This window comes from Molothrus aeneus, chromosome 1 (assembly GCF_037042795.1).
Source record: "Molothrus aeneus isolate 106 chromosome 1, BPBGC_Maene_1.0, whole genome shotgun sequence".
Lineage (NCBI taxonomy): Eukaryota > Metazoa > Chordata > Aves > Passeriformes > Icteridae > Molothrus > Molothrus aeneus.
This window is the reverse complement of record NC_089646.1, coordinates 59289850-59314760: the sequence shown is the minus strand read 5'-3', so window position 1 is coordinate 59314760 and position 24911 is coordinate 59289850. Positions and strand designations below refer to the sequence as shown.

The following is a 24911-nucleotide window of genomic DNA, read 5'->3' as shown; positions in this document are numbered from 1 at the left end:
TACCTGAGCTAACCTTCAAACACAAGGCAAGATTACACTTGGGGAATATGGACAAAATTGACAGTCTTTCCTGGTTTTCTTTAAGAGGTTATTCTCTAGGGCAGAAATGGGGAAAAAAACAAACAACCAAACAAACAAACAAAAAACTAACCACCACCAAACCACCAAAGATGCCTATGAATATAAATATGAATATGAAGCTTGTCCCTGGTGCTTCATGCTGTGCTAGGAGTGTCCTGTCACTAATTTTCCACTCACAGATGCTTTGCCCAGGGGACAATATCAGGAACAATACTGTTTAACATCATCATTAATGATGTTGGTGCAGAGTGCACATTCAGCAAGTCTGCAGCTCATACCAAGCTGGGAGGAGTGGGTGACAGGCTAAATTGCTGTGCTGCCATCCAGAGGGACTTTGACACCCTGGAGAAATGGGCAGAGAGGAACCTCATGAAGTTCAAGAAAAGGAAATCCCATGTTCTGCCTGTAACTCCAAGCATCTGGACAGGCTGGAGGCCAAGTGTCTGGGAAGCAGCTCTGCAGTGAAGGCCCTGAGGACCCTGATGGCCACCAAGCTCCCCTTGAACAAGTAAAGGTAAACTTTGCAGCAAAGAAGACAACAGCATTCTACGCTGCACTAGGAAGAGCACTGCCAATAGGTTTAAGGGAGGTGCTCCTTCCCCTGCACTCAGCACTGGTGACCCCACATTGGGTGTACTGGGCCCAGTGCAAGAGACTGGAATAACAGGAGCAAAGGGGCACAATGCTATTAAAATGCTTGGAGCATCTGTCACGTGAGAAGAGATGAGAAAGAGAGCTGGGATGGTTCAGCCTGGAGAACAGAAGGCTCCAGAGGGATCTTACCAATGTGTATAAACATTTGATAGAGATGGGGGAGGGTTGATAAAGAAGACAAAGACAGACTTTTGTCAGTGGTGCCCTGTAAAAGGACAAGATGCAATTGGCATGAACTGAAGCATACAAAATTCCACTTAATCACAAGAAAAAGCTTTTTTTCACTGTAAGGTCAGTTGTACACTGGCACAGGTTGCTCACAGAGGCTCTAGAGTCTCCATCCTTGGAGACAGTCAAAACCCAATTGGACGTGACCCTGAGAAACCTGCTAGTTGCCCCTGCTTTGAGATGGGGAGCTAGGACTAGATGATTGCCAAAGGTCCCTTCCCACCTCAGCTATTATTTCATCCTTTCCTTGACTATTATGACAACCAGTCTTGATGGACTTGGATTTTGCTAGATTTGGAAGTCTAAGAAGTTTTAATAGTGGAATTCCTGATGAATTCTCCTGATCCTTGAGGCTATCTTTTTTCCTTTGCACTCTCGAGGCAGTGATCAGCCTGCTGTCCGTGAGCAAAACAGTATCAATCCACTCTACAAAAGAAAGAAGGCTGGGTGTGAGATAAAAACACTGAGGTGAGAGTTGAGGAGAAATCCTGCAAGTCAGCACTTCCTGGTAGAGTTTGAAGGTGGCCTCATTAGAGCTCACTGGGGGTTCAAAGTTCAGTTTTCATGTGGAAGAGGACAAGGGCATATTGCTTCAGTGCTGATTATTTTTATTTTCATTTCAGATTTTCAGATTTTATTTATTTCAGATTATGAAAGAGGAAGTAACACAAGTAGTAGAGAGATGGAATACTACGCAAAAAGTAGTCACCTTTTATGAAGTAGCTTTATCACATGTGCAGGACAGCATGAAAAGAATATTAAGAATAATACACAATACGCCATTGTATCTGTGTACAAGGAGCTGATAATAGAGGCACAGCAACTTTCACTCCAAAATTTCCCAGTTTCTGGTTGTTGGTGATGGTGGCTGTCTCACAACCCAAGCTCATAATGATGTTCATAGTGATGTTTTGCAGGTCCAGTTCCCAACCAGTCCACACTGGCCTTGTTTTAGGGTCTCTCTTAACTAATGTTAAAAGGGAAAAACTCAGGAGTACCTACTGTTTGGAGACTGCCTGTAGACTGTATGCTGACAGGCTTCTCCCTGTTAAGGAAACTTCCCTGTCTGACCATCCAGGAGCCACTCTGACATCACCTAATCTGGGACCAAGGCCCCTTTGGCAGCTGCATCCCCCATACTCCCAGACAGACCAGGTTTCCTTATGGGCTCAACCCCAGGTTTCCTTTAGCAGAATCTCAGACATCCTGACCCTTAAAATAATTTAATCATGGTGCAATATAAAAAATAACAGCTTGAGGTGGGTGCCTCTAAGGAGTGACAAAGGAAACCCTGGGCTTTTATACCCTTTAAGTTCAAGTATAGAAAAGTCTGGAGTCACCAGCTCCTCCTGTGTCTCTGGGTTGCCCAGGTCCCCTGGGTACACCACAGGTCCCCAGGCCCCTTGTTATGCAAAGGGTTGGCAGGTCATGGCTCTCGCCTTGGGCTCAGGTTCAGTTTCCTGCCCCTCCAGTGGTCCACCTGCAGCTCACACTGCACATGCATACTGAGCTATGGGCACTACATGTATTCCTCAACATCCCTACCAAAATCCTGTCCACTAGCAAGCCAGTCACTCTCTGGAAAAGACTCCTTGTGGAAGACCATGGCATCTGCTGCTCTGAGTTCTTAGGTCAAGATGTTAATTCAGGGAACACCAACGAGGTAAAAAGATTTGGTGCACTTGCTAAACAAGCACTAGAGATCCTGAGGTAGTTGAGCACTCCCATGGAAGCTCAGAGCATCTCATTGATCCATAGCAGGCTGCACAAGGTTTGGCACATGGCACAAGGCCTCCATCCTTGGCATGTGGCTGAAGAGATAAAAGTACCCTGCCATGTGGCTGCCGTGGGTGGGAAGCATGTCCATGGCATCTTTTGGTGGAGAACACACACCCTTAGGGATGTCTCTGACCTCAGCTCCAGTCAGCCCTGCTGGCCTTGTTTGGCTGTGCCTCTGCTGGGCCATGTCCACATCCAAGCTCCTCTCTGCCCTATTCCTCCTCCCTGCCCTGCCAGTGTACTGCAGTGTGGGGCCAGTGCCACAGGGAGCTGGCTGCTCTGCCAGGCAAGGGCGTCCTCCTCTTCCACCTGCCCTCCCACCCAGGGAAGAGCTGGAGAATGCTGCAGAGCTTCCACAGGCTCCTCAGGGTCCAGGCCTCGGGCAGCACCCACATAGAGCAGAGTGAGGTGACTGTCCAAATGTGTTCTGCAAAGGTGCAGCCTCACCTCGGGTGCTGTATGCAGTTTTGGGCACCACAATATAAAAAACATATAAAGCTCTTATAGAGTGTCCAAAGGAGGTCCACAAGGATGGTGAAGGGTCTTGAGAGGAAGCTGTATGAGGAGCAGCTGAGGACACTTGGTCTGTTCTGCCTAGAGGACACTGAGAGGGGACTCAGTCCATAGCTTCCTCACAACACGAAAAGCAGGGGCAGGCACTGATCTCTTCTCTGTGGTGACCAGTGCCAGGACCCAAGGGAAAGGCCTGAAGCTGTGTCAGGGGAGGTTTAGATTGGTGCTCTGGATTTTACTAGGGTAGAGTTAACTTCATTCACAGTGGCTGGAATGGGACTTTGTTTTAGATTTGTGCTGAGCACAGGATTGATAATTTAGAGATGTTTTTGTTATTGCTGAGCAGGACTGGCACAGAGCCAAGGCCTTTTCTGCTTTCCATACTGCCATGCTGGCAATGAATGTGGGGATGCTTGGGAGGAGACACAGCCAGGACAGGTGAAGTGACCCCAACTGACCAGAGGGATATTCCAGACCCCACAACATCATGGTCAGTAAATAAAGTGGAGGGAGGAATGAGGGAGGGGGGCCATTTGGAGTGATGGTGTTTGTATTCCCAACTTGTGACATGTGATGGGGCCCTGCTCTCCTGGGGATGGCTGAACACCTGCCTGCCCATGGGAAGCAGTGAATCAATTCCTTGTTTGGCTTTGTTTGAGCACATGGCTTTTGGTTTTCCTGTCATCCTTTCAACCCATGAGTTTTCCAGCTTTTGCCCTTCCAAGCCTCTCCCCAGTTCTGCTGGTAGGGCAGTGAGAAAGTGGCTGTGTAAGGCGTGGCTGCTGGCTGGGGCTAAACCAAGACAGTCGGATAATAGGAAAATAAAAGGGGCTAAGCCTAGACAGTAAGTCGGATAATAGAAAAATAAAAGGGTCTTCACCCAGAGTATGGCTGAGCACTGGAACAGGCTCTCCAGGGAAGTGGTCACAGCACCAAGCCTGACAGAGTTCAAGAAAGGCTCGGACAACGCTTTCAGGCACATGATGCGATTCTGGGGGTGTTCCGTGCACGGCCACTAGTCGGATCCCAAGATGCCCGCGGGTCCGAACTCGGGATATTTCCAGTTCCGGTTCTGTGAGGCCGCTCGGGGCCGACGGGCGGGGCGCGGGGGCTGCCGGGAGCCGTAGTTGCTCCCCGCGCCGCCCCGCGGGCCGGGCCGCCACCGCCTGTGCCTTTAAGCGCGGCCGGACGCGCGGCGCGGCGCCTGCGCGGAGCTGTCGTAACCCCGCCGCCGTCGGCACCACCCGTGACTGTCCGGGCGTCCCGAAACGCCCCGGCGGCGGCAGCGCCAGGTCCGTCCCTACTGCCTGGCACCCCCGACTCACCCTCCGCCGCCGGACGGGGCGATGGAAGAGCGGCCGGAGCGGGGCGGCGGGCCCGGCGCGGAAGGCCCGGCGTCGGTGGCGGAGATCCGCGCTCCCGGCCCGCGGCCGCTGCGTCTGCTGGAGTGGAAGGTGTCGGTGGGGGCGGCGGTGCAGATCGGGTCGGTGCTGGCGCTCTGCGCCCCGCTGCCGCCGCCGCCCGCCCCGCGCCCCGCCGGCCCCGCCGCTTCCCCGCTGTCGCCCGCCGCCAGCGGCGCCTCCGCCCGCCCGCAGCGCGGCGGCCCCGAGCGCAGGCTGCGCGCGGAGCGGCCCGGCGTGGTGCGCGAGCTGTGCGCGCGGCCCGGCCAGGTGATCGCGCCCGGGTGAGTGCGGGCCGGGGGCGGGCGGGCGAGGGGGCCGCCTAGGCGGGAGGCGGCTTTCGTGCTCCTTCCGAGGGGCCGGGCCGGGCCCTGCTCACAAAGGCTCTTCCTCCGGGGCTGTGCGCAGGGAAGCTGCCGTGCGAGGAGGAGGAGGAAGCGGCCGGGGAGGTGCCGAGGGATCGTGCTCCACTCCCATGTTTCAGAGTCCTTTGCCGTGAGCTCTGTCTCAGAGAGCGGTGCGTCCCTCCTGCTGTGTCGGGGTTCTCTAAACACTGCGCTTACTGGAAGCGCCACTTAGAAATCACAAAATCACAGAATGAGTTAGGTTGAAAGGGACCACAGTGCGTCATCTGGTCCAACCTCGCTGCTCATGCAGGGTCGCCCTACGGCATGTTGAACGGGATTGCATCCAGATGGTTCTGGGATATCTGCAGTGAGGAAGGCTCCACAGTCTGGGGAACCTCTTCTAGTGTACAGCCACTAGCACAATAAAGAAGTTGTTCCCCCTGTTCAGGTGGAACTTCCTGAGCATCACTTTCTGCCTACTGCCTCTTCTCCTAATAGACTCTTCTTAGTTTGGTGGTTAGGTTGGTGCAAAACTCCGGAGCAAACAGATAATTTTGTCCTCCATAGAAGGAATTTTAATGTGAAACAACAGTGCGGCAAGGCATTTTAAAATTATTAAGTACCTTACACGTAATATTGGGTGTCTAAATGTTTTTAATACTGTCGATGTTTTAATGTATAAGACTTCACAAATACAGTCAAGATTTTATCTTTCAGAAGAACAAGGGACTAAAAAAGACTTTTTTCGTATAGTTTAACAATGGGTTTGTCTAATAAGGTTGTATGTTCATTGACTTAAATTCTTAAATGCCTGATAGTGGGGCGCTCAGATTTCTACGTTGAGTTGGGCGAATAGCCTGCTACCCTGTACTTTAAGCAGATTTATTCTTTCTCAACAGGAAACTAATTAAACAATCTACTTCTGTTTTATGACAGCAAGCTATTTACTTTGATTGCAGTTCTCTTGATTTTTAGGTGGGAGCAGCCAGGCCTAAACTTTCTTGATTGAAATTTGCTAGTATATGGAAAGCATCTGTGTATGGGGGTGCTCTGAGAGGTTCAAGAAAAACTAGTCTGATGCATTTTTATATCAGTCAGTCATATAATGTGCTACTGAAGCTGTGTGTTTCTTGCTATAGAGATATCTCTTTCTGAGATAAGACAATGGCTTTTCTTTTGTGCTACATCAGCATTCTGCTTTTGCATCTGGTGCAGCATGGGCAATCTTTAATACCTGATGTAGAACAAAGGTACTGTAAATGCTAGGTCAAACTAAAAAAGATCTTAAAAATACAGACTAGGATTTTAAAATGCCATATGCATGATGAAATTCATGTTGCTAGCACTGAATAAAAGGGGAGATAACTTTATCTGTTTTTTCATTATAGCTAAGCACTTGGAAGGAAAACCAAACTAAAAATATTATAAGTGAAAAGTATAATCGATTTAAAGTAGTCTGGGTCTGCTGCTGATTTAGCAGCATTTTAGTTTTAGCTTTGCTCCATGTTAACTTCATGGACTGGAATGCACCAATTTTTATACATTGTTCTTACTGGATTTGTCCAGTCAGTTGATTATAATTAGCAATTCCGTGCTTTGAGACAATTAGAAAATAAATGCTGTTCTTTATTACTGTTGTTCTTGGCTTCTGGAATATTTCTATCTCACAAAACTGAAAGATTGTAGTTGATATTGACCATTGCAAGATGTTATGCTTCTGGAATTCTGACTTTTCAGTCAGGTTCCTCTGTTGCTTGTTGCTGTGGTATTTAATGGGTGAGTGCAAGGGAGAAGTTCAAGTGAAGAGGTAGAATAAGCATGACCTAGGGGTAGTGGAACTATTCAGCTATTGAAGACATAACTGCATTTCTTTGGTCACTTAAAAGTTTGTTTTGGCAAACATTTGATCTCTTGCCCGTGGCTTCCCATTTTGTGGCATCGAAATAATGACATTTCACTAACAGTATTTCAATATGTGTTAAGATTTTGCATTATTAAAACACAGGTGTGATTAAAGTAAATAACAGCTGAAATTTATTCATCATCGGCAGAAGATGCCCTTTTTATAATCCAAACTGTCCAGAATGGTAGGTGTCATGCTGCCTTTAGAAAAATGAACTTGGCTGATTTAGCACTGAATTCTCTTTAAACCAAATATACTTGCAAGTATTTGTCAAACCCTAAAACACTGTAGAAGTACTGTTTCTATTCAAAATACTTTTCATTAGAACATGAGAACATAAGTTGATCAAACCTTCTTATTCGAGGATAAACAATATAAGTGGCTGAATTTTCTTCTTTGTCAGATCATAATATTTCTGGAAATAAAGACATAATTTAGCAGAAGTCTCTCCCAATTAAGAATACACATTTCTAACTTTTGATTATCTTTCTTTCATATTAAGCATGAGATGGAATCTTTTGCTGCATGAAAGTAATTTTGCACATTTACGGCACTTAATTTTTTTTGTGGTGTTATTACCCACTTTTTAGCATTGACAGGGGTGCAAACTTTACCCAGAGAAGAGCCCAAGGCATGCAGGCAGTAGCTAACTTTTGCTTATTCTTGCAGAAGTAGGCTTGCACCACATGTCAGACTGGAACTTGAGAGAGAAAGGTGTCTAACCTTTTAGGACTGTAAATAACAGGGAATACAGGAAGCAGTTAATGAAAGGCCTTTGATGTTAATGAAGCGTAATTTTGATGGGTAGAGGAGCAACAAATAAAGTGCCAAAAATACTGCACTGCTCTGTGTGTTATTAGTGCCAGTTAGCCATCAGGGTTAATCATTCTGAAGGTGCTACAGGTATGGCAGGATTCTGGGTTGGGTCTGTATTAATTTTATATGCAAATATTTACCTAAGTGTTTCTAATATAAAATGATTGCGCTGCTGATGGGACAGAGTATTACAAGTGTCCTGTTTGGTTCACATTAGAAGAGTCTTCTGAAATATTTATTACCTGTATATTTAATCTGGGTATCTTTGTGTCTTACCACATAACTTAATAGTGAAAATTCACATTCTTCTACAGAGTATGTTTGTGTTGTAATAAAAATCTTGTTTAAACTATCTGGATCCTAGTGAAGCAAAACTAGTCAGTTTTGGTTTTGGAGAAGATAGCAGGAAAGAGGTGGGGATTTGTTCTCTAAAGTTCTAGATTTTTGTGTCATTGCTTGGTTGTTGGTTTTTGTTGGTTTTGGGGGGTTTTTTGTGCCAGAAACTTGATTATATATTTTTAAAATAATATCTTCTTTTGGTTATCTAATGTCACATAGGCTCAGGGCCTGGTTTACTGTCCACTTAAGGCCAGACCACAGTACCATGTATCTTACAGTCTTCCAGGGGGGAAAAAATGCTAATGAATTGCAGTTTATTTTAAAGTGGTGACACTTTTAACAAACTACAGGAAAAAGTACCTTGCTCTTTGTTAGACACAAATGTTTTCATAATATCCTGGCAAATACTTAATGAAGGTATGAGTCTAAAAAACCCCTCAGTGCCAAACATTGAGGATTGTTGAATAATACTTAACAATCCTAACTTAGTGTATCTCTTGTCTAATTCCTTTTTATGCCTGAATTCATCCCATTTTTTTTATAGTAAGTTTCAGTATACATCTTTCTGACTTCCGTCTCCTTTTTTTTTTTTAATTTTCCCCTTCTCCTTTCTGCATGTGATACCAAGAAACATTAAAAGAAGGGTATCTCTCCTGTGTTTGGTTGAACTGGATAGTAAAAAAGATGCAAGTTCTAAATGAGGACTTTTGTCTTTCATTGCCTTCTCTTTTGCCTGTTCCTCGGCACCTAACAAGTTGGAAGCTCACAGGATAGTTCATTGGACTGAATGGTAGAGGACAAAGTTCCTTTTCTTTATATGGCCTTGTTTCACAAAACTTGTAGGAGCTTCTTTATCTAAGAGGATCAAGCTGCTCAGTCAGGTTTGGTTGGAAACAGGCATCAGGCTTGGAATTTACCAGTAGTGTGGTTGTAACAGCCTTGTGTATGCAGTTTTTCTCAGTGTGGCTTTCTTAGACCATGGTTTCCTGGTTGCTTCATGCTAATATGAGAGTTGGCTGGAAGGGATGCTCAGACTTGAGTGCCTTCATCTTGCACTCAGTAGGGTGTTGGAAAACATGTAGTTAAAGGTGGCTTAGTTTCTCATCCTTCCCACCCAATCTCCTGTGAAATGGTCCATAGTAATCAATTCCCTTGTTTTGTTCAGTTGCTTCAACAGGAGTGTGGTACAGGGAAAGGGGGAGTAATTTATCCTTTCAGCAGTAGCCCATAGATGGGTCAGATCAAAGTGATTGTGTAAATGCCAGTAGAGTCATCAAGGGAATAAATGGCATGTCAACACTGGGGAATAACATTTTTAAAGTTGTGTGTGTTCCATTCAGCATTTTGTATGATAGTCTTTAGTAATGTTCTTATCTTTAAAAGGTTTCTCCCAAATGAGGGAATTTTCTGCTCTCTTAGTTTGTACTCTGAGTTGCTCATCTTACTTGAGCTCAAGGACTTTTTGCTGTGTGTGTATGGGCCAGCAGACAGAATGAGATAGCTCATGGTAGTGTTTTATGCATCCCATTGGAGAACTACAAGCAGGTTATAGCAGTTTTTAAAAAATGTTGGTTTGTAGATGTCTGTGCTGGAAATAGATAGTATTTTTACCCAATTTTTGCCTGTTTTCTTCTGTGATTATTACCCAAATGGTCATGGATTTTCTTTCTTAGTTATTGCTGTCTAGTTTCTTTAGGGTACTTTTGAGCTTTACTTTAATACTAGAGTTGTTTATAAAACCAGTCTTTTTCAAAGGCAAGTGTGCATGTTGTTTCTTCTCAGCAACTGCGATGTGGTTTTCTGTCGTTTTTCTCTTCTTAAGAGAAAATGTATGGATAAAAATTCTCACAGGGGGACTGCAATGAGACCTTTAATTTTTCTGTTGCACAATACATAGATGTTTGTCCTGGGAAGGGTTGGAAAAGTTTGAGGAAGGAAGAGAGTGACAAGACTTTTGCTTTGAATTTTTCTGAAAGTTTGTCTTGACATAGTAGCCTCAAGGCTCAGTAAAGAGCTGCCAGCCTTTAATTTTTTGGGACCTCTTTTGGAAAATTATAATAGACAATTCATTGTAAGTTGTCACTTATAAAATATTCTTATGGTTATCTATTTTGTGTAGTTAAAAAATCAAAGGTTAACTTAAGGTGTTCTGCTATATATGGATAGCTGAATTGGCAGTAGTTGCCTTTTAAAGCAAATAGGGGAGCATGAAATGACTTCCTGGAGAGCAGGTAATGCATTGCAGGTTACAGTTTAAGGATCTTGATTATACATTTTGTCTAAGTTTGGTTATGTTGAAGTTAGACCTATGGAATTGGAAGTAGGGAAAGGATAGAACTGTAACCAGCAGGAGAGACTGCTGGTCTTAAAAAGGCTTTGGAAGATGGAAAGGCTCCCTTCGTTTTCTTTAACACAGTGTTGCTGTGTTAAAGGAAATGCTTTCTTTTTTAAGGTAAGAGTTGGGATATTGCCAGGTCACTATTGCACTAATATCTTAAAAAAAAAAAAGGCTTTTCTGCAACTGTTCTAAGAAACAGTGTAGCATAAGGCAGAGATTTTGATACAGTAGAATTGAAGAATGCCTATTTGTTTGCTTTCTAGTGTTTTCTAGTTTGAAGATGGCATCTAAGACTTTGCAACATTTGAAAAGGTGTGAAAGGCAAATGGTCTTGGTCTAAGCTTAGTGGACTAAATGCTGCGGATTCTCATTCTCAGAAGGGATGAGGGGGGACAAGTGACCCTAACCAAAGAAAGCATTGCTCAAGAAGAGAACTTGATCAACTTTACAGCTATTTATCACACTTAACTTTTTATAAGTTGAGCAGCTTTCTAAGCTGTTGTCCTCTGCTTTCAGAGTGTGTTGGGTTTCTGGGCTCACACAATGCTGTTGTCATATGGTTGCTGTCAAATGTGGAGCTACTGCTCCTCGATGAACACTGTGGTGTAACTTAGGACACCACATAATTGATGTCCATTTTGGACACCACACCACTTGGTTCATAATTGCTCTTAAGGGTGTTAAAAGTTGTTAATTTTTCCTATGTAACTGTGTTCATCTGGTTTAACAGCAAGTCCCAGAGGATAGTATGCAGGATGTAGCACCCAGCTCAGTTTGCCACAGTATCTATTAAAGGAAAGGATGGGAGGAAGCTGTTAGACCTGAGGATTGTGCATCCTGCAGTAAACCTCTTCCCATTTTATTTGCTGTTTGGAAGTAACAGGCAAAGGGACTGTGATTGCATAAGTGCATGGTTTTAGTGGGAAAAGTGATAAAATGTTTGGAGAAGGTGTAATATTCTGTTAATAGATGCAGCTTTCCAAGGCAGAGGGGGAAATATCACAGGATCCTCCCAGATTTCTTTGCACAGGAAGAGGTAAAGGCCATGTTTATAGCTTTGATGTCAGCTCTGTGTGTGTTTGTATTTGAAACTCTCTTTCTCTGCTTTGGTGTCCAGGCTGTGTTGGTGTTCATCTGTTGCTATTTGTCTAGATGTGAACCTACAGGTGCAGGAGGCAAACCAGATTTGTTCTGGTAATTACAGGTGATCTTGACTGGGCGTAGGAGGAATGCGGGTGGTAAGTTGGTCTGAGATAAGGGGAAATTGTGCCTTTAACTGAGGGAGAGTTGTATGCCTGAAAAAAACCCAAAAAGTTAGCCAGCAGTGGAATTAGTCCGAGACTGTTGTCTGGATTTGCAACAGTTCATCTGCAAGTACCATTCTTTAGTAACTAATGTGAGCATTCAAGTGTGGATTGAGAAAACTGCAGGTTTAGATTAATTGTTGTTCTTCCAATTAGAAGGCTATACGGTCAGTTCAAATTTTTGACTGAGTGCCACTTAGATTGCCAGGGTTCATCGCATAGATTTGGATTGATCCTGCTGTCAGGTGGATGTTCCTCAACTCCCAGGTGGAGTTTTGCAGCAGGTATTTGAGAACTGCTGTATCACTAATACTGCAGTCAGAGAGAAGTGGCAATAGAGAAGCAAATTCATAAATGTAATGTCAGCATTTGACAACAGTAATGGGGGGAGTGGGCTGCAGAACTGTTTATTGCTTAAATGAATTACTGAGATATGACAGCCTGTTTTCTTCTGTGATTATTCAAAGTACTTATTGCTAGAGATACAAGTTACAGAGTTACAGGCTTGTATCTTTGTACTTCTGAATTCATTCTGTGTGAACTTCGTTATTTTGAAGGGGTTCTATGTAAAAGCATTGAGAACTGTATTTTTACCTTCTCCCTTTATAAAAAAAAATTAGTCTTGAATTCTCATAAGTAATAATACTTCTGATTTTAAATATTCTAAATAAAAAGACATTGTAAATAATATTTGAATGATTTACTAGATCTTATGTAAAGATTATACATTGTTAACTCTTAGAAGTGGCTTTTTGAAACATGCAAGTAGCTGTTCACAGATGTCTGCATAGAAGGTGAAAAAAAGGTAACCCTCCTTGCTTGTGATGCAAACTCTTCTCCGGAAGTAAATAGAAATACTTAAAGCCTTGCAAATCATGGAAGTGGATTTACTTCAAGCTTAAAATATTTTTTGGATTATAAATAAAATCCAGAAACTCCAGGCACATGTTTCTCTTGGCATTTATTACCTTAGTTCTCAACCTGAATAGGTACTTTCCTGAAAAGTAGAAGAAAAAATCCACCAATACATTAACTCCTAGTTGTGAATAGTCTGTATTTAACAGAGGAAAAATCAACTCAAGACCATTAATTTCCCCATTAGCTTTGGAGAACTGAGATGATGCCTTCAAGTGTGAACTGCGCTTTCTGTGAGCTACTGCTCACAGCAGTTCTTACCAAGTTATCTAGGCTAGGGTATGGGGGTTTTGTTTAGGTTTTGGGGGATTTTACCAAAAGGCCTGACTTGCTTGGGTGAGGTATCTGGGGTTCATGCATATTTGAAGTGCAGCTGTGTGTGTTTGCTGTCCCTGAGTGTAAGTCAAGTGGCTGCTGTAGTGGACGTTTCCTCCAACAGCTTGAAGAGGCTGTTGGCCATGTGTTGCCTGGAGCAACAAGGGCCATGTGCCTTTGTGAATCCTTGGTACTTCTAATCAATTATTCAAGGACTCTCTCTGCTTCCTCACAGATATTAATGACAGTTAAATATATAAATCCAGTTGTTAAATATTCTTACATAGTGAGACTAAGATGATTCAGGCTTTGGAAATATCCTTGCTACAAAACTGGAGTCCTATGTGACAAAGGCTGTAGTTTGATGTAAATTGGTCATAAGGGCCCTTAGTAGGGATACTAAATGCTGCAGACACACACACTTGCTTATACCAGAACAAAATACTGTTCTGGTATAAGCAAACAAAAATGTCAGTGTTTCAGAAATCTGACTAATGAAACTGTAGAAGCAGGCTTTAGGTTGATTCTAACTTCATCTGACAACTAAGGGATCTTGTGGTCATATTTGTTCTAGATCAGTTGTTTGATTCAGTAATGGTTGGTATTAATAATCATAGATCTGAAGATGTGTTCATTTGGTATTTTTACCCCTTGACAGTTTGCCAGTAAAATCCCCTCGAGCATTCTGGCAAACCAAGACAGCGATTATTCTGTTCACTTGCACACCAGCATCTCCTTTTGCTGCACTAGTACTCTTGGACATCTTCTAATGCGAATTGGAAGGGCATATGGCATCAAATTGAGAGCAGTAGCTTTAAGGGATCACAGTCACAACTTGGTCTGTGTGTTTCTTGTGGTATTTGAGGTCTCTCTTTATACCAAACACAGCTGAGGAAACCCAGCAATTACTTGGCTGCCAGCAGTCGCATGAGATGTGAGTCAGTGCATGGCAGTACCATCATCTTGGAAATTTGCACTATATTTTCAATGCCAGTACATGATACCTTGAAGCAGACTTTAAGAGAATAAGTAAAACTTATGTTTCCATGACTTGGAGTTGTCCAAGCTAATCTTTACAGACAGGCAAGATAAATGCTAACAAAGTAGCCTGGTTACTGTGGAGAGAAAATGTAAGTTGTTCAAACTGTGTCTTGTCATTCTTAGCCTTGTTTGTGAAACATTTGCAGCTTTGATCGGTCACCCTTGCTGGGCTGGTTTTACCAGCTGCTTGACTCTAAAACCAGCAGAAAACTTGGTTAGGGCTAGTGAGTTCTACCTTGCAGGGTACTGAAATTGTCTTTTCTGGTAGTGCCAGAGGAGGGGGTGGGCTTCCTGGGGAAACACAAGGGTGGGGAGTAAAGAAAGTAGGCCATTGCCTTTCTCTGGCAGCATGACATTGGAGCTATTGCCTCTGGAAGTGAAGCCAAGCTGTAATAGAAGGCCATGGTTAATGTACAGTCAGGTTAGACTTGTTCTGAGTAACAAAGGGAACCTCTCTATTCCTGTGTTATGCTGAGTATCCTTAAGATACAGAGCTTTACTGAAGACAGCTATGAAGACATATTGTGGCCGTTGTACTCGAGTGCTGCAGCTGGCCAGCCCCTCCTTATGTAAATAGTAACCTTATTATGGAAAAAAATCTCAAGAAGTTCTTGTTTCTGTTCTTCTCTAACTCCTGTACTTACTGCAGGAAGTGTTAGACATGCGGAAAAAGAATGACCAACCACAAAAGAAAATTTAAGCAATAATAAAGTGTTCAGGGGAATGCGTTTTGTTTGCATTGATTCAGTATCTTGATCCCTTGATTCTTCCCTTGATATCCTCTTCATCCCTTGATTCAGTAAACTGGTTGCTACAAGTGAGGTGTAGCACAAATAGAGCAACTCTGTTTTGGCTTTCCAGTGTAATTCAGTTACCAGAACCAGTGCCATGGTTATACTTGATACAAAGTTCTTCCATTTGGAGTCAACAGTAATGACCAGGCTTTAGGATTAGTGCAAGCATTGTCTTCCTTTGTTAATAAAGGCAAAACCTTCACGTTGGATTTCATAAAAGCTTTCTCCCTTGGTCTTTTTTCTTTACCATGCGGCTTACTTAAAGCGGATATTATTAAAAGACTTGGTTTAGAAATAGGGTGTACGTAAGTACTGGGAGAACAGTGATGAGCTTATGATCAGTTGCATCCTGAGGCTGTTGGTAAATATCTGTTCCTATTCGTGATTGTGGCCACAAAAAGTAAAATTTTACCTAAATGGCTCACCTAATTTCTGTGTTGTTTACAAGTACATCTGGAAGGAATGTGAGTAAGGGCCCTGAGTGGGTTTCCTTATTTACTAGTTCAAGTTTCATTGTACTAAAGACACCACGTGGGTAGTTCGTGTTTCTGTTGCAGTCATTTAGCTATCAGACTGGGTATTGGAATGATCTACCACCTCCATGGTTGCTCAGAAAAGAGTTTGCTTGTCACAGTGTAGTGGTTCTTACCCAGTTGCTTCACCTGGCTCATCTGCACAGTTGGGACAGTTTGTAAAACTAGAAAATCTTTTGTGCAGTTTTTTGCATCTTTTGTGGCAGTTTCCTTGGAATGCTGTTGTTGAAGTAGCCAGTTAGCTCTGCTTATCACCGTGTGGATCGTGAAGAAGATGCTCTTAATGTTGCCAGCAGTGAAGTGTGCCCTAGTTCCTCTTATTTGGAGGGGATGGGAGGGGAAATCTGTTTTATCTTTGTAGAAATGGAATAGAGAAAGGCTCTCTTCTTTTAAGTGGGTTTCACTTACAACCTGGAGAAGAGAACAGGCAGAAATCTGAACCTGTTTGGTGTATGCAGCCATTTAAAACCAGACATGCACACTTTGATTCAGCTCACTTTTGTCTGATAATTGGCTTTGATCTTGGCCATTACATTTTGAAAATCCCTCACTTCAACAGTAAGGGAGAGCTTCCAGGTGTGAAATTTAAAAAAGCCATTCTACTTGAGGTCTGTGTTTGTTCCTTTTTAGTAATTAAAACACATGTGCTAAAACTTAAGTGTGCCTAGGCCTTAGTAGAGTTCAGGCTTTCCTTCTGCAGCACTAAGTAGTGTTGGGCTTTTTCCCTGAGAGAAGTCTGCCTAAGATCCTGACAGTTGTAATTGAAACTTGACCCTTTGGTTGTATGTTGCTCAGAGCTTTATCAGGGCTCTGGAGTTCTTCCTGTGTCCTTTGGGTTGAGCATCACAGAGAGCAATATGACAGAGGACTTTGTATTCTGTGCTTTTTGTTTTATCTCCAGCACGTCAGTGTGGCCAGGAGTTCTGGTTATGTTTAGATTTTGTAGGAGCAAAATTGCTATTTAGTGGTCGTGCTTGGTATGCAATAAGGTACAGTGGTGCTGTTTAGGAACAGTATCAATGAGTAATTTAGAACTCTAATTTTCTTACAAAAATCATTGCTCTTGCATGTCCAATTTTGAATCACATCTTGGCCCAGGAGTATGCCAGCTTCTTCTGTTGCATACCTGGAGTGTGAGGTTACCTTCACTGTGAAGGAGAGAATGTCTAGAGATACTGTGACTTCCAAGCTGGAGTTGAAAGGCTTTTTTCTTCTGAACTATTGAAAACCAATTCATATGGGGTATAAACTCAGGCGCTGTAATCTCTTAAGCATGTTTCTGTACCCTGTACTGTGGGGCATGTTTTTTGGCCTTTTAGGTGTGTCTGTAATTTCTAATTCATACACTGAACACGTGGTGAGAATGAAAAATTCTGACATGACCATTAGTGTGCATTGGTAGCCTAAAAAGGAGCTTAGCAGTGCATCAAGGTAAAAGACAGAAAGACAGAGATATTGTCAAAGGGAGTTGGGAGAAGAGTCAAATGAAATAATGCAAACGTAGGGGGATGAGAGGAGACCAAAATTCTGTGAAATAATCATGCAGTGAAGGGCCACTAAAGTACTTTATCTTGTGCAGTTCTTTTAAAGAGCCAAGAGTCTTGGCTTTGTTTTCTGGCAATTTGTTTTCTGTGAAATACATACCATGTTTAAAAAAAAAAAAAAAAAAGGAGATCTGAGATGCCTGCACAGGAAGAGGTGTAATTTCCAAGCAGAAAATGGCTACCAATGAGAAGGGCGTAGATCTGCACATTTGTAAATGGGAATACTGGTAGTATGATGGCTTGTGAAGACTTCTTTTGAAATAAACCTGACCTGAATCTGGTTTTTGCTCTCAAAGAGGAAAATAATCCTCACTAGGGGCACGAACTGCAGTTTTGTTCATCGTTCTTCTTCTGTTCATCATTCTCTATAGCAGGAGAGTCATCATTCTTCTGGTTGTTGAAGAACAAGGGACACATTGCAAGTAAGCAGTTGCAGGTATTATTTAGAAACTAAATTTCTGCTTAGAATTCCCAGATGCTTAGTAGTCAGATATATGAATGAGAGACTTGGGCATGCAAAACAGTTTTCTTCATGTTGCAGTCTGCTTATTGCATACAGGTTTGAAGCCATACTTCAAACACTACAGGCAGTATATGAAAGAGCTTGGATTTTGTTGGGTTTTTTTGCTTTTTGGGTGTGTTTCTTTTTTAGCTGCTTGACCTTTAATTTTTTTTTTTTTAATATTAGGGAGATGCTGTAGCTCATTATCACAGAGTTGGGGAATTTTTGCAATAGCTGAGGTACTGCTATCTACTTCTTAGAGTTTTTTAAAAATAGGAAGTCTGAAAGATCAGTTTCTCCATCTGTAATGAAGGAAACAAGTCTCTTATAATGACTGTTAAGTGTTTGAGAGAAAATAAATTATGATATTTTCAAGACCAGGAATTTTGAATTTTGATAACTGGATGAAGAATACTTTAGTTGGACTATTCAACTGAAAAGTAGAGTTTGTCTTTTAAAGAGTTTGGAATAGTGAATGTCACACTTCTGTTTCCAGCTCCAATTTCTGGTTTGGTTTAGCCATTGTTTAAAAGAAAGAATAAAATATCAGTCTTTATTTTATGATGTGGTGAGTCAAGGCTTAAGGATCAGAAATTAAAATATTTTTATGAGATGATTGAAGCAATATATGTCTGCCATGAAATTAATAAGATTAAATTGGTATAGAACTTGTCTGCTTCTGTGTTCGGCACTGGTGAGGCTGCATCTCAAATTCTGGGTTAAATTTTGGACTTCTCTGTACAAAAAACACATTGAAGTCCTGGAGCATGTCCAGAGAATGGCAGTGAAGCTGGTAAAGAATCTAGAGCACATGTCTGATGAGAAACAGCTGAGGGAGCTGGAGGTGTTTAGTCTGGAGAAAAGTAGGTTCAAGGGAGGACCTTATCACTGTCTGCAACTGCCTGAAAGGAGGCTGTAGCCAGATGGGAGTTGCTTCTTCCAAGTATCAGGCAATAGGAGGAGAGGAAATTAATTACCTCAAGTTGTGCTAGGGGTGGTTCATACTAGATATGAGGAGAAATTTCTTCACAGGAAGAGTTGTCAAGCAATGGAATGTGCTGTCCAGGGAAGGGGTCAAGATGCCATCCCTGGATGAATTTAAGACATGCAGATGTGATGCTCAGGGACATGGTTTAGTGGTGGGCTTGGCAGTGTTAGGTTAATGGTTGGACTCAGTGATTTTGGAAGAGAACCTGAGCTGTTCTCTGATGTTAAAGTTTCTGCATTTGGTTTTCATTACTGTGTAGCTCAGTAGGGTATTAATGGGGAGTTGTATGTAAGTGAATGTAAACTGTTTCTGACAAACAATACTTGTTCTCATTGAACTTCCTTGCTAAACTGTGCTTAGAAACTGACCCTAGTATATGATTCAGTTGACTTCTAAAGTTGTGAAAATTAATAATTTGAAAATATAGATGATTGTCTTTTTCACCATGTTGTGGCAAAAGCATATATCTTAAGGTTATGACACTCAAGTTATAACCAGAATTTATTCCTTGAATTAATTCAGTCTGTGGGTTACTAATCTACATGTCTGTAATCTGCCTTCTGTAAATGGAATGCCTATGTCTTTTTCAGGGCTGTCTTGGTGAGACTGGAAGGTTGCAGCCATCCTGTTGTTATGAAAGGCTTGTGTGCAGAATGTGGCCAGGATTTAACTCAGTAAGTGTTGTCAGCTTTTTTTTCCAACTTCTCCTTGCTTCTGATTAGGAATTCAAGCTCTTCCTTCTCTCATCTAATAGAGCCATAAAATAACCTGGGCTGGAAGGGACTTGGAGGTCATCTAATTCCAACCCCCTTACCATGAGGAGGGATACCTTCCACTCAACAAAGTTGCTCAGGGTCCCATCCAGTCTGGCCTTAAACAGGGATGGGACACTGCAGCTTCTCTGGGCAAGCTGTTCCTGTGCCTCATCACCCTCACAGAGAAAAATTTCATTCTTACAGCTCATGAAACGTACCCTTTTTTGTTTAAAGCCATTCCCCCTTGTCCCGTCTCTACACATCCTTGTAAATGGCTCCTCTCCAGGAACCTTCAGGTTGCTAAAGGTTGTAAAGAGAAGACTGCTCTGAGGTCTCCACTCATTTAGGATTTAAGAACTGTGCATGCTCTTTCTTCATTGAGGTAATATAGGGTAACTTGAGTGGAAAATATAAGGAGCATGTGTAGAGAGGTAAATTCTCAGCACACTGTTTTTCAACGTACTCACCAGAGACTGGGAGTTGTATGGTGTGTCAAGAATGGCTTGCTTAATAATCCTGAGAACTTTATCTGTGCAGGTGTAAATAGCTTAGAGGTAATAGCAGTCTCATTCATATGACCTTGCTTTATTTGTACTGTGTCTGAATGGGAGCTAGCTTGTCTCCAGTGCTTTCAATTTAAGGCTTCTTAACTGTTTTCAATTTTTTGTGAAATATTATGCCATAGAACTAAAGGAATTTAAGCCTTAGGCAAAAAAAAGAAAGCAAATTCAAAAGATTATTGTATTTCTCCTTTGCTGTGTCGCATTGCTTGGTAAAGAGTATGTTTCTTATGCATAGCAAATTACTAATTCAACAGCTGTTCCAAAACAAGCTGTATAGTTGCTTGGATTTTATAAATTAATGTTGCATACTCATTTCATTTGGCTGGAAATACTTAGGTTTCATTTTAATTCATGCTTATTGTTAAGAACTATTTTGTGAACATTATCCTACAAACCAGTGCAAGTGAACTGAATATTGAGAGTGGAAGAAGTAGCCTGGTTAATGTTTGGATATAACTTTTTATTCAGAGTTTAATATTAATATTTTGTAAACAAGTATTATTTGGCAAACCTAGCAAAGTTAGGATAATCATGAGTAAGGCTTTGTCTGTCCTGAATGAACACTTGATTTGAGGTTTGAATACAGTCACATCTAAATATTGCTCTACTGTTATCATTTCATATAATAAATCCAGACAAATTCAAGGTCAATCCAGCAAATTGTTTTATTCACTTAATACTTCTTACTATGTCTTATGTCTGTGTCTTCATTTTACACAAAATGGCTTATGCATCTGAAATACTGTGTTATGACTGCTGAGCCTACATCAGAAGACAATTCAAAAGCACTGATGCTTTTCTTGCTGGGAGAAAAGCCAGTACATTGTTCTTAGTAGTCATACAACTAATGGTCTGAAAATGGTCAATAATTTTTAAAGGCTCATTTAAAATGCCATTTAGGCTTAAAGATTAATTTTTCTGAACTCTGAAGCAAAGGATGTAAGATGCTAAAATGTATAGTGTCACTTCAGACCAAATAAATACTTTTGTATTTTTTTGTACTGGACATCAATGCTGCCATACACTATGGTACAGGGAAAGATGCCTCTCTGTGGTTGTGTCTGCCTCAACTCAGTTCAGTACAGTTGATCCTGAGCAGTTTGCCTGTCACAAAATGAAATCTGGTTTAACTCTTGTTGTAGATCTGATACCAAGTCTTGTCCTTGATGGGACTGGTACACGGGAGAATTAGAAGATGTGCATGTGTCACCTAGGTCAAAATTTGTATGGCAGGTTTTTTGAATATTGTTGAGCAATTAGATGTCAGAATTCACAATAAATTGATTGATGTAAGCTAGTGAAAGGGATCCTATAGAGGGTTATTTTCTGAGTTTTCAAGCAATTTTGTACTTGTGTGTGCAGTCACACACCCTGTCTCACATATATGTATATGCACACAAGGGTGAGACCTATTCTGTGTTGATATCTGTATATGCACACATCATTTTTTTCCAATGATATTTTTGAAGCAGCAGTCACCCATAAGTCACTCTGGGTGCAGAGAGTAACTTTGTCTATCCTTTGCTTATATTTTTCATATTCTGGCTTGGAAAACAAGTAGATAATTGCATGCTGAGTGATTGCAAAAAAAAAATAAATGGAGTAGTTTTAAATTTGAGCGGTTTGGTAGTTTTCATTAGTTTATAGCTTGTTTTCTGATGCAAATCAATACATAAATGTGTTTCATCTTAGTGAAAGCATGTGTTACGAAACAATTGTATGGAAGTATAACTTAGTACAGTGACTTTTTGCACAGTTTTTTTCTGGTGAGCTTGTTTGATCTCAATCCATTTTGTCTAGTAACTTGCATTAGCAAGAATTTGAAAGAGTGTGTTAGTTAAAATAGCTCTTTTTAATCATTTTTTTGGTGGTGATTAGTTTGAGGCTACAGATTTTAGTCTATTTAATATTTCACTAAACTATTATTCTCTCATGTGATGTTTCTTTTCCCTATGTGATTAGGATACGAAGCAAGAATGGAAAACAGAGTGTGCCATTATCCACAGCAACTGTATCAATGGTTCACAGTGTCCCAGAACTGAAAGTTAGTTCTGAGGTAGGTACCATCATGCTTTCTTTGTTCATACCTTTCACAATAGCTCCACAGTTGAGAAACTTAATTACAGGAGGTCTGCACTTGATATAGGAAGTTTGGTGTCCCTTCGAAGAAGAATTTGGGGTTGAACATTAGTGGCCCCATGTTTTCGTGAGTTTATCTTAGTGTAGATTGATTTTTCTCATGATTTATACTGGTGTTTCTTAGAGCTGTATGCTGCAAAGATGTCAGTTTTACAGCAGCCTGTAAACTCAGCAGACAAACATTTTTGTCACCAAGAGTGAACAGTTAGTGAGAAGTTCCATTAGCTGTTCAAAGCTTGCAATGTCTCTGAAACCTAGCTTTAACCTTCACCTTGAAATTGACCCACTAGATATAGTGAAGCTAGTTTGCTGCAACTTACCTGAATGGTAAAATTATTTCATTATTTTTCAAATACTATAAGTATTCTGAATCCATTAATAGTTAAAACATTCATCTGAGTTATCAAAATATGCTTGTTTATTCCTCAGTTTGTGTAGGGGGAAGGAGCATGTTTATTTTGAAGATGAACATTCTCTTTATCTTCTTTATCAACCTGGTCTCTTTTTACTTTTTTATGTTACTACTTGATTTTTTTTTTTTTGGGTAATTCATCAAAGAACTGCAGTGAGGGAAACTGAAGATGTAAGCAGCTAGAGGTGTCCCCGTGATAGAGGAGTGTTTCAAAGGGCAGTTTGCACTTGATCCTTGCTGCTTTGTAGTGCTCTAACTTTACTTTTAAGTTCAGCTGTATGAGGATAACACTGCAACTTGCTATCAGAAGTCAATCAGGTGAACACAGAGCTTCACATGGTACTTGGAAAGTTTGTAAATATATGCAGGAGGAGTAAATATTGACTGGATTATGAGGTCTTAATGTTGGTGCCTGTATAATCTTAGCTTTTTATGTCTGAAGCTTTTTATGTCATTCTGTAATTTGAGGTTCACAGGTATCATTTTGGTCACCAGGAATGTCGGCTTTATATTTAGTGTGGGGTTTTCAGACATATTGTACGTAATAATGCAAAATTGCTGGACATGGCAGTGAAAAGTTCTCACACCTACTGATGCGTTTTCCTTTGTGTTCAAAGCTACTGCTATTTCATATCAGGACACTGGGCCTTAAATTAAATCAATGGTTACTTAATTGTTACATTTGAACGTTTTGAGTTTTTGAATTTTAGGAGTTAATAGTGTCACAAAGATCTGAGAGTAGACTTTGAGAGCATTTTTTTTCAATTAAAAAAATTGTTCCACAGCTGCCATTGCTACAGTTTTGTTGAGGCATCATTTCTTGTGCAGTTAGTTTGTAGCAGAAGGGCTTTTCAGGTGTACACAAAAGGTGATAAACCCAATGTATTTCTATGAAGCTAAGCTTAGCAGTGAATATTTCTGTTACAGCAAGCTGAGCAGCTGGGAAGAGAAGATCAACAGCGACTACATCGAAATAGAAAACTGGTGCTCATGGTAGATTTGGACCAGACATTGATCCATACTACAGAACAGCACTGCCAGCAAATGTCCAATAAGGTATCTGGGGTTACCTTTCAATCCAATATAACAACAGAAGTGTTTCTAACAATATTTAAATGATGATTCTTTAACAGAACATTCTGTGGTTAGGTAAAATTGTAGTTGAAGAATAAAACAAAATGAGAAGCAAGTCTTCTGTAATATGTTCCTTTTTCTCTGCATTTAAATGGATATTTTTCTTTCTTCCATTCATGCTTTCCTGCACTTTTCCTTTATAATCATTTTGAGAGATGTTTCAGGTAGCTAATTTTAATCTCTGCTTTCCTTCCTCTGCAATTCACAAGCTGAGTACTCAGTAATGTGACTACCAAGTCTGAGGCAGATACAGTGAATTACTGTTCAAAGTCCCTTTTTGAGCAATCCTGTGTGTTCCTTTGTCTGTCATTCCATGAGTATGTGTAGGGATTTTTTTTTAAATCTTTTTTGGGGGAGTGAGGAGGGGAGAGGTTGTGTTTAATTCCTTCACGAAACACTTGTTATTGAACTGACAAGGGGTATTGGCTTGTAACATTTCTAATTTGGAAGCTCTAAAACAAGAAACATGTTGAAAAGGGTACAGCGTCTGGAACAAGAGGATACAAACTCAAACATCAATATCATGCAAACTGTGATTGCTTAGTTCTTTTCTTTCTTCTTGCCATTCTTGCATGTCCAGTAGGCTAAGCATGTGTTCACAATTGCTAAGAAAAAGCAAGCTAGAAATGTACATTGCAATTAAGAGGAAAGGGAACCATGAGTATTCAACTTAAGGATTAAAAAAATCTTGTGTGCCTGAAAGGCTATGCCTCTATCAGTATAAATTCATGGTTTGGAGAAAAATATTTTTTTTAATATTGTGAGGTTTTTAACTGGGATCATTATCTGTAAGCTTCCTTCCTGGTTTGCTCTCTGTTGCTATGTTTCCATAGGCAGACTTTGTTGGATGAAGAAAATACTTTCTCTGAGCTCAGTGCATATTGAAATGAGTCTGTCAGAAGTTCACTGTGTGGTATTGATTATAGTGAGATCCTGGACTTCTGTGAAATGAGCACATTGAGAAGTTTCTCAGATTGGTTTGCCTTAAGTAAAGATTTGAATGAAAGACACCTGCATCATAAATTTTTCAATAATGCAGTTTCCTGCATTTGAAAGCATTATTGTTGGACTGCCTGGCACAGAGCAAAAACGTGCTTTGGATTTTATTTATCTACATAATCTTGTGGCCAAAACCCACTTTGATCTAGTAAGATCAAATAAAGTTGAAGTGAGGGAAGAGGGTAGCTCTGGAATGCTGACATTTTTGTTTACTATTTTGATAATATTCAACATGGTTTTTCTTCTAGGGAATATTTCATTTCCAGTTAGGGCGAGGTGAGCCTATGTTGCACACGCGTTTGCGTCCTCATTGTAAGGAATTCCTGGAAAAAATTGCCAAGCTCTATGAATTGCATGTTTTTACTTTTGGCAGCAGACTGTATGCACATACAATTGCTGGTGAGTAATATGTTACATTTAACAATATTTACCTACCCTGACTTCATACTCATATAACTAATTTTCTTTATGCTGTTGTTTTCAAGTATTTGTTCTTTGTTTTGTGCAAAGCCACCTCCTAAATAGTCCTGTGGGTAGAATTCTTAGCTACTTTACAAGGCAGTGCCTGTATGGCC

General features: G+C 41.1%; 1 protein-coding gene across 2 annotated transcripts in view; it reads left to right on the top strand.

Annotated features, from left to right (window-relative positions):
* Positions 1 to 4862: 4862 nt before the first annotated feature.
* The window catches only part of CTDP1 (CTD phosphatase subunit 1), a 101008-nt gene continuing 80959 nt past the window's right edge, over positions 4863 to 24911 (top strand). The window contains exons 1-5 of one of the 2 annotated variants that reach the window (XM_066557841.1): positions 4863 to 4939; positions 18925 to 19008; positions 21615 to 21708; positions 23131 to 23259; positions 24585 to 24735. In XM_066557841.1, coding sequence (XP_066413938.1) covers positions 18968 to 19008; positions 21615 to 21708; positions 23131 to 23259; positions 24585 to 24735 — 415 coding nt within the window. In that variant the 5' untranslated portion in view covers positions 4863 to 4939; positions 18925 to 18967. The remainder of the gene's footprint in view (positions 4940 to 18924; positions 19009 to 21614; positions 21709 to 23130; positions 23260 to 24584; positions 24736 to 24911) is intronic. The other variant, XM_066557833.1, reaches the window with a different exon arrangement.